Source organism: Merops nubicus, unplaced genomic scaffold (genome assembly GCF_000691845.1).
Source record: "Merops nubicus isolate BGI_N331 unplaced genomic scaffold, ASM69184v1 scaffold3765, whole genome shotgun sequence".
Taxonomy (NCBI): domain Eukaryota; kingdom Metazoa; phylum Chordata; class Aves; order Coraciiformes; family Meropidae; genus Merops; species Merops nubicus.
Window position 1 is genome coordinate 7,848 of NW_008611455.1, and position 9,866 is coordinate 17,713.

At 46.8% G+C, this 9,866-nt stretch overlaps 1 protein-coding gene across 1 annotated transcript in view; it reads left to right on the forward strand.

Annotated features, from left to right (window-relative positions):
- Positions 1-3,534: 3,534 nt before the first annotated feature.
- Positions 3,535-9,866, forward strand: part of LOC103773833 (glucose 1,6-bisphosphate synthase-like) — a gene marked incomplete at both ends in the record, with an annotated part of 14,606 nt that continues 8,274 nt past the window's right edge. The window contains one exon of the mRNA XM_008941211.1: positions 3,535-3,702. Within this exon, the coding sequence (XP_008939459.1) occupies positions 3,535-3,702 (168 nt within the window). The remainder of the gene's footprint in view (positions 3,703-9,866) is intronic.

The window sequence follows — 9,866 nt, forward strand, 5'->3', positions numbered from 1 at the left end:
ATCCAATGGAAACCTCCCCTGGGGCAACTTCAGCCCAGTGCCTCTTGTCCTGTCACTTGTTCCTTGGAAGAAAAGCCTGATTCCCACCTCACTCCAACCTCCTGTCTCAGGAGCTGTCAAGCAGAAGGAGGTCTCCCCTGAGCCTCCTTTGCTCCAGGCTCAACACCCCCAGGTCCCTCATCTGCTCCTCACAAGCCATGTTCCCCAGACCCCTCCCCGGTTTTGTTGCCCTTCTCTGGACCCGCTCCAGCTCCTCAAGGTCTTTCTTATCCTGTCATGCCCAAAACTGACCCCAGCCCTCAACTTGTGGCCTCCCCAGTGGTGAGTGCAGGGGCACAATCCCTGCCCTGTTCCTGCTGGACACACCAGTGCTCCTGAAGGCTCTTGCCTCGGTTTTGCAGAACTCCAGACCATCAACTGTGTCATAATGTACTCCCTGTTACTCTGCTTTTGCAGGCAAGCAACACAGCGTGTCCTAAAAAGCCATTAAAGATGCAGTGTAATTTAATAACCTCCTTTTAAAGCCATGTTATATATTGAATTATGATAGTGTGAAATGAGCTTTTCATGTCCTCTTGCCTCAGACGCTTTTCAGATCAGTCATTTATTTTCCAGGTGACTGCCTGTGAATAGCTAAAAGAGAAGCTTTCACTTCTGGGATTTAATATTTGTTGTGCCTCGTTGTTTTTGGTTTATTTTTAGGCCTTTTTTCAGCTGGGTTGTGAGTCATGGTTTGCTTCGGTTGCAGAGCCACCTGAGAGCCTGAACAATTAATGCTTTGCCTTTTTATTTTAAAGCACAAAGAAATGAAAATCCACTTTAAATGTGTCTGTCTTATCCTGCCAGTGTTCAAGATCGGTTATCAAGCTGTGGAAATAGCTTCAAATTTTTCAACACCTTTTACTGAGTAGGTTTTTTTCTCTCTAATCAAAATATCATTGTGCTTTTCCCAGCATTTTTCAGCTCCTCCTTCGGTGCAGAGCGTGTTTCCCTGCGGAGCTAGATCTGGCTGACCTCTATTTTAAATGTCAGGGGTGCTTCACCCTTCCCTTCCAGATCCCATTGGTGTTTTTTAACCCTTCCATAGGACCCTACTTGAAGCAACACTGTGTTAGAGAAGCCCTTGTGCAGCCTGAGCTGTACCATTACACAGCTGGAGTATATTTTAATTTTTATATGTGTTTATTGATTGTCTTTGATGTTCTCTCTGTTGTTGACACGCCTGGCTGGGTTGTGCTGTGTTTATAGAAGCTGTGAAGTTCTGTGTCCAAACTGGATGTTAGTAGAAAGCCTGAGGATCTTGTTGACCAAATGGATTTATAGAGCCTTCAAAATCCCTGTGTTATAAAATGTGGGTACTTGACTCGTGTGCTTCTCTCAAAACAGCGTCCCCGGGGTGAATCATTCCCTGTGGGTACATGTTGTACAGGGGCAAGCATTGGCATTTATCTGTTGTTGCTTTTCTTCATCAAATTGGGCTTGCCTTGTCTAACATTCCCCCAGGGCTCCCCAGGCATGTCCAGCAGAGTGTGGTTCATATTACTGTGACAATCTCATTCTACTCACAGAATACCACAGTAAAAGGACCTCTCTACCTCAGGAGCTCCTGGCTCTTGTCAGCTCTAAGTGCTCTTGGGGTGATGGTTTTGGTAGTGTGAAGACTCGTGTACATGGGTTGTATGAGGTATGGGAAGGTGTGGGGCCTTTGGGGACAGGATTGGGAGGAGTGGTTTTGGTACATGGAGCAGAACTCTTCCACAGTTGACTCCAGACAGACAGAACTGATGTAGACTGAATCACACGGAATCCCAGCACAGTGGGGTGGGAAGGGACCTCTGGAGATGATCTCCTGCAACCCCCCTGCTCCAGCAGGTCACCCACAGCAGGGTCCCCAGGATCACATCTGGGTGGGTTTGGAATCTCTCCAGAGCAGGAGACTCCACAACCTCTCTGGGCAGCCTGCTCCAGGCTCGGCCACCCTCACACCAAAGAAGCTTCTTCTCCTGTTCAGAAGGAACTTCATGACAGGGTAAGAGGAACTGGCCTCAAGTTGCTCCAGGGGAGGTTGAGGGTGGGCCTGAGGAACAACTTTTTGGCCTTGAGGGTTGTCCAGGGCTGTGCCAGGCTGCCCAGGGCAGTGGTGGAGTCCCCATCCCTGGAGGGGTTTCCAGGCTGTGGAGATGTGGTGGTGAGGGACATGGGTCAGTGGGGACCTGGCAGTGCTGGGGGACGGTTGGACTTCATGATCTTAAGGGTCTCTCCTAAACTCAGTGATGCTATTTGATCTATAATTCTGTGAATTCTTTTTCAGTGTCTGTACCACGTACTGTGTGTAAAATGCATTCCTTCTGAACTTTCAAGTAACTGGAAATATTTGGGTTTAACTCTCTGGGGTGTCCCAACAAAATTCTCAAGGACTTCTAAATAAAGTTAAAAATCTAAGTTTGGAGTGTAGGGACTGTGGCTGTTACAATGATGCAAGTGAGACTTGCCTTCAGAGGTAGCACTGAGTTATTTCTTTTCCCCAACCCCTTTAAATCCAGTGTTACACTAAGCAGGTGTCAAACCTGGCTGAGGTTTTCTCACAGAAACACCCGTCTTTATTTGACAGTTCATGATGAACTGGGACTTTGACTCTTGTAGCCACCTCACCAGTGATTAATGGAACTGTAAAACTAAACCCAAAACTTGTCTTTGCAAATGTCAGCTTTATTTTACTGTGCCTTTTCACAGACCTTTCCTGTTGATGGGCAGGAAGGAAATAACTGCTTTGAAGTGAGGATTTTTCTGTTTTCCAGCAGCACAGGTCAAGAATTAACTTGTGCTACGTGTGGTGGAAAAACCTCTTCTAAAGTGCACAGTCTTCACTTACAGGCATCGTGTAGCTGCGAGATGTAGCAGTGACAAGGCAAGCACGGCGTAGTGATGGCAGCTCCTGAGTCTGTTTTAAATCAGGAAAGCATATAAATAAGGATGATGATGTCCTCCAGGCTGAGAGAGTTGGTGTTGTCCAGCCTGGAGAACAGAAGACTCCAGGGAGACTTTCTTACGGCTTTCTAGTATCTGAGGGGGATCTACAAGAAGGCTGGGGAGGGACTTTTTACAAGGGCTTGCAGTGATAGGACGAGAGGTGAACTGAAAGAGGTGAGATTTTGATTATAAATTAGGAAGAAGTTCTTCACTATGAGGGTGGTGAGACACTGGCCCAGGTTCCCTGGGAAGCTGTGGATGCTCCATCCCTGGAGGTCTTCAAGACCAGGTTGGATGAGGCTCTGAGCAACGTGGTGTAGTGGGAGGTGTCCCTGCCCATGGCAGGGGGCTTGGAATTAGATCTTTAAAGTCTTTTACAACCCAAAGCTTTCTGTGAAAAGAGAATAGAGCACAAATGAGAGTTGGAACAAAGTCTAGGTTGACATTTAGAGGATAGAAAGAACTTATTGCACAGCAGAAGCAGGAATTCTTTAAAACCAACGAGCATATGGTTCAGGTCCTGATTGCAAGAACTAAATGAAGCCCTTAATCTTCTTTTTGCAGAACGAAAAAACGAAAGAGCAGATTGAAAGCTTGCTGCAGAGTGGGAAGCACAAGGAGCTGAGGGATCGCCTCTGCTGCAGGCTGACCTTCGGGACGGCCGGGCTGCGCTCGGCCATGGGAGCAGGGTTTTGCTACATCAATGACCTCACCGTGATCCAGTCAACACAGGTGAGCTGAAGGGCTGCACAGAGAGGGGTGGGTGGTTTCCCAGTACCTTTGGGTTACGTGTGGTACTGTGGAGATACAAGCTGTGGGTGAAACACAACAGCCAGTCGACAGTGGAGTGACAGCGTGGAGTGTTTGGTGCTGGAGGACAATGAATTAGCTGGAACAGGTTTAACTGGGTGTCCTGGGAAGTGGAATATACTATCATGGACTAGTTTGGGCTGGAAGGGACCTTTCAAGGTCATCCAGTCCAACCCCCTGCAGGGAGCAGGGACAGCTGCAACTAGAGCAGGTTGCTCAGAGCCCCGGCCAACCTCCCCTGGAATGGTTCCAGGGATGGGGCAGCGACCACCTCCTGGGGCAACCTGGGCCAGGGGCTCACCACCCTCAGTTAGAAACCTTTCTCCCTTTTCTCCAGTCTCAATCTCACTCTTACAGTTTCAAACCATTTCCCCTTGTCCTGTCCTAATAGGCCCTGTGAAAAAGTCCCTCCCCAGTTTTCTGACAGGCCCCTGGAAGTCCTGTCAGGCCCCCAGAAGGTCTCCCCAGCTGGAGCCTTCTCCTCTGCAGGCTGCCCAAGCCCAACTCTCTCCTGCTGGGCTCCCAGCAGAGGGGTTCCCCCCTCGGGGCATTGCTGGGGCTCCTCTGGCCCCGCTCCAGCAGGTCCCTGTCTCTGCTGTGCTGAGGACTCCAGAGCTGCCCCAGCACTGCAGGGGGGGTCTCCCCAGAGCAGGGCAGAGGGGCAGGATCCCCTCACTTCTGCTGGAGTTTGGCCTGTAGCTAAAGTCTATTATACTGCTCTGTAGCTGGAAATCATTTGCCATCATAAGAACTTTTGTATTTGTCATAAACTAAATAAAAAAAATAGCAGGAAATACCCAAAAGCCAATCCACCCCAACCAGCCAAACCTTTTCTTTCCTTTTTTAGCCAAAGCTGTGAATAACTATACAAAAATTGCAGGTTTTGCTAAGGAAATTAATGGGGAGGAAGATGAAGAAGCAAAGGTAGACTGACTGTGAAGAACATCTGTGTGGTAAATTGACTTGTGAGGAGTCCTTCCAGTAGCACTGGTTGTGTGACCTACAACTGGATTGGGTGGTTGATGAAAATCTTGTAGCTAAGTGCAGTGGCATTGCTCTAGCTCGTGACACTTTTTGATGTAGCTTTGTAAGAAAGTCATTTGAGATCCAGATTTAAATCTTCTGTTCCATGTTGTCTCTGAGGAGTCGATGATACATTCATAGTTTAGCTGTGATTTAATATTAGCTGATTTGGGTTCAAAATCTCACTACAGAATTATTTTCTCAGAAAACATTTTAAGCAGATGTTGATCTTTTTGAGGACTAGTTCTTTGAGTATTTTGGGGTGGACTTGTTGATTTGAATACAGACAGGGAAGTCCTGGAACTTAGACGTAGCTCTCGGTGACCATTTTGATAGTTGCATATTACTGTGGTTGGAAAGGCTCTGATGAGATGGGTGTGCATGTGGGGTCAGGGTTGGGCCAGCAAGACTTTAGTCCTAATTTCCTGCTCTTCTGCCAGAAATGAGGCTCCATTTGGTGGTGATGCTGGACATACATGCATTTAGAAGGGCACAAAAGCTGGTACGTGGACTTGTGGAGCTGGGTAGAAGCTGCCATGGAGTCATGAATGATACCAGTGTTGTGCTATGGCAGAGACTCCTCACTTCTGACAGATCTTTTCCTTGAACCATGTCTTGGGAGCATGGTTGATTAACAGCTATGGTTGATTTAATTGATTGATTAATCTGGTTGATTAATCTGGTTTATCAACAACCAGAAATACCATTTTCTGGACTTGTTTCTTCAATATCTTCTACCTACCTTTTTTCCTTTCTTGGTGTTGGTCTTGCATGCCAAAAGAGGTCTGGAAAATCATCAGGCCTTCTTCATTTCCTTCCTTGCTTCTCTTTGAAACAGTATGAATGAGTTGTATGTGTGCTGGTCGTCTGAATAAATTAACCTGCTAATTAATATAGGGCTTAATTATCTCTGCTTGCCTTTGAAGTGCTGTTTTTATCAAGGGCAGATGATTTATTCTCTCTCAAAGAACTTGGTCCCCAGTTGTCTCATTTCTTCCCTACCTTTTGTATAACACTTTTGGGAGGAACAGTTGATGTTGATTTAGGTTTTGATCAAAAGTGATCCATGCTCCTTTTCTATATTGCTGTCTCGTAGTAGATTTGTTCTTAAATTGACTTACTGTATGGTCCCAGGGGGTTTCCAGCTGATGTGTTCCTCTATCAATTTTTCCCCCAAATAAGTAGATTAAAGAATTACTTTTCACAACTAAACTTCATAAGAAATAAATTGAGGGTACATTTGAAATTGATCTGGTATTATCTGGACTTTGAACATGTGACAGAAGAGTCTGAATTTGACTTATCCAGGGTTGTAGTCCTGTTAATTGTCATTCCTGACTTTGATAGTCATGGAATCATAGAATCATTAAAGTTGGAAAAGATCTCTAAGGTGATCAAGTCCAACCACCAATCCAACACAGCCATGACCACTAAAACATGTCCTCAAGGGCCACATCCACACATTTTTTTGAACCCCTCCAGGGATGGGACTCCATCACCTCCCTGGGCATTGCCTTGTCCTATTGCTGGTTGGATGGGAGAAGAAATCAACCCCCACCTCACTCCAGCCTCCTTCCAGGGAGTTGTTAAGAGCCAGAAGATCTCCCCTGAACCTCCAGGCTCAACACACCCAGGTCCCTCAGCTGCTCCTCACAAGCCATTTTCCCCAGATCCCTCCCCAGCTTTGTTGCCCTTTTATGGATCTGCATCAGCCCCTCAAGGTCCTTCTTGGAGGGAGGGGCCTAAAACTGACCCCGGTCCTCAAACTGTGACCTTCCCAGTGCTAGGTTCAGGGTATGATCACTTCCCTGCTCCTGCTATTCAACCAGGTTTTGATCCAGGATGCTGGTGGCTTTCTTGGCCACCTGGGCACATGCTGGCCTGTATCCAGTCAGCTGTTGACCAACCCCCCAGGTCCTTTCCTGGCAGGCAGCTTTCCAGCCACTCTTGCCCAAGCCTGGAGTGTCACCTGTGAACAATCTGTCTGTTCCCACCTTTAGTCTTGACTACTGAAAAGAGAATGAACTGATGCATTTATAACAATTACACTTGGGACATCAATCAAATTATTTCCTTAAGACCAAGCCAATGAATCTCACCTACTTGGTCAAGTACTTTTTAATAAATGGACCTTCAGCCACATGATAGAAGGTTTCTCATTACCTCAGTTACAAAGGGTTGGTAACATCTCTCATTTAATCCTGGGTACTTAAACATTTTAAAAGTTATCTGCTTGCAGGTTAATGCTCTGATAGAGGCCCCTCAGAGGACATGACTGAAATAATTTGGGCTTTGTTGGCTCAGGGTGAAGTGATGTGGTTACAACCTGGAAAAGCCAGGACTTCATTAAGCTGTTTGACATACTGCTACTGTCTGATGTGTACAACTGGAGCCCAAACTCTTGTGGTGAAACCAAATTCCAGTGGCTGTTTACACAGGCTTTGAAAAGAAGTAACATATTGGAATGTGTTGGTAGAGATGAAACCCAGCTTTATATCTGACCATTTTTTCTCTTTAGTGTTATCTTGGCTCTAATGGAAAGCTTTGTTATGTTTTCTGACCTGTAAAGTGGATATATATTAAGATGTTGTTTCCTTTAGTTCTGGCCTTACTGATCGGAGCATGGCAAACTCTGCTACAAATCCTGTCATGGTACGAGCAAAACATACTGCTGTGGTACAGGTGGTCTCTGCTGACCTATTGGGAGTTGGCTGAAATTAAGGAAATAATAGTGTCAAAAATTGTGGTTTGTTGTGGTTTTAGTGGTGGAATTATTCCAGGAACTCTGCTACTCTGTACTCAGGACTGGGGAGACTGCCCCTAGAATCCTGGGGTCAGTTTTGGGACCCTCCCTCCCAGAAGGACCTTGAGGGGCAGGAGCGTGGCCAGAGAAGGGCAACAAAGCTGCTGGGGAAGGGTCTAGAGCCCAAGTGTGGTGAGGAGCAGCTGAGGGAGCTGGGGGTGCTGAGCCTGGAGCTGTGGAGGCTCAGGGGAGACCTTCTGGCTCTCCACAGCTCCCTGACAGGAGGCTGGAGCCAGGTGGGGGCTGGGCTCTTCTCCCAAGGAACAAGGGACAGGATAAGACGAACTGGCCTCAAGTTGCCCCAGGGGAGGCTGAGGTTGTCCCTGAGGAATAATTTGTTGCCCTTGAGGGTTGTGCAGGGCTGTGCCAGGCTGCCCAGGGCAGTGGTTGAGTCTCCATCCCTGGAGTGGTTTCCAAGCCATGGAGATGTGGTGGTGAGGGACATGGGTCAGTGGGGACCTGGCAGTGCTGGGGAATGGTTGGACTCCATGATCTTAGGGGTCTCACCCAACCTAAATGACCCTATGAGTCTACTCTTAAGAAATCTACTTCTCTTGGAAGCAGAGCAACCATCTGGATCCTGCCAGGGCAGTAAACAATAGTCACTTGACTTTTTGGGCTGTGCAGCCTGGTGCAGCTGGAGCCGCTCCCGCTCCGAGCGCCTGGCGGCTGGGAGCTGCCTGTGTGTGCCCAGCCCCGGGCAGCCGGGCTGAGCCTGGAGCCACGGGCTCTTGGCAGAAAATGAAACGGCTCCTTTCGCTCGGCAGGGAACGTGTTTGCAAGTTCACCTCCACAGGCATCACTGGTTTCTCAAAGTAACAAACTGGGCTCTATTCATTTGCTCCCTCTGTGGAGCTTCTATTTTTAGTTGTTTATTAAAGCCATATATCAAATTAGAAAAAACAGTCTCAGCAGAGCGGATTAGAACTTGTTCCTGAGGTAAACTCCATCCGATGTAATCTCTTTGTTGGATTACCCTTCTTTCAGAAGCTAAGGTCTTGAACAATTTTGCTGAATCTAATCAGAAAAGGAGCAGCCCTATCTCTCTCTCTTTGTCCTTGCCTGTTACAAGAATACATGGCCATTCAGAAAAGTAGACTTAAGTGTAATGAAATACTTCCTTCAGTCAAAATAAACCTTAGTTCAGCTGTATTCCTAACCACGTGCTGTGTTCATCATTTCCATGATGATTTTCCGATCATGAGAAGTCACATTCAGACAGATACAGAATATCACAGAATCACAGACCAGTTTGTGTTGGAAAGATCCTTAAAGATGATCTAATTCCAAGCCCCCTGCCATGGGCAGGGACACCTCCCACTAGAACAGGTTGCTCAGAGCCTCATCCAACCTGGTCTTGAAAACCTCCAGGGATGGAGCATCCACAGCTTCCCTGGGGAACCTGGGCCAGTGCCTCACCAACCTCATAGTGAAGAACTTTTTCCTAATTCTAATCTAAATCCCCTCTTCCAGTTTGAAGCCATCACCTCTCATCCTATCACTAGAAGCACTTGTGAGAAGTGCCTTCCCAGCTTTCTTGTAGGCCTCGTTCACATGCAGGAAGGCCACAAGAAGATCTCTCTGGAGACTTTCTAGCAATTCCTTTTGACTCTTCTCAAGGCTGTAGGCACGTAAGCTCAGCATAGAGCCTGGATTTCCCTGCTTGGGTCCTGCTGTACCAATTGCTGTTATTAATAGGCAAGGAAGATGTCACTGACCTCCACAGTGAGAAAACCAGTCATCTTTGCATCATTGCCCTGAGTTTCCTGTCACAGTAGAAGCAAAATGTAAGGTAATCGTTGAAAGATTAAAAGACTGAATTCCTAAAGCTGTTACTCTTGCTTTCATCAACCAAAGTCTTTCCATCCTTTTCTTGATAACATCACTACCCCAAGAGAAGTTTGATGGGGACATTATCAAAACCTGAGTCTTGTAAGAAGTAAACAGAATCTTTTAAACTTAGCCCAGGAGGTGTTTGAATTACCACCTGTCTTCTGAGAAACGAGAATGGCATCCAGAAATGAAACAGATGTAAATTTGAGTAGAGGGTTCAGATAGTAGAGAGACACTGCACTGGCTTCCTCTCACTGTCAGTTTGTATTTATTTTTCATAGAATCATAAATTGTTTTGATTGGAAAAAACCTTCAGGGTCATTGAGTCCCACTGTTAACCGAACTGTAACAAGTCCACTGATAAACCGTGTCCCTCAGCACCACATCTCCATGGCTTGGAAACACCTCCAGGGATGGAGACTCAACC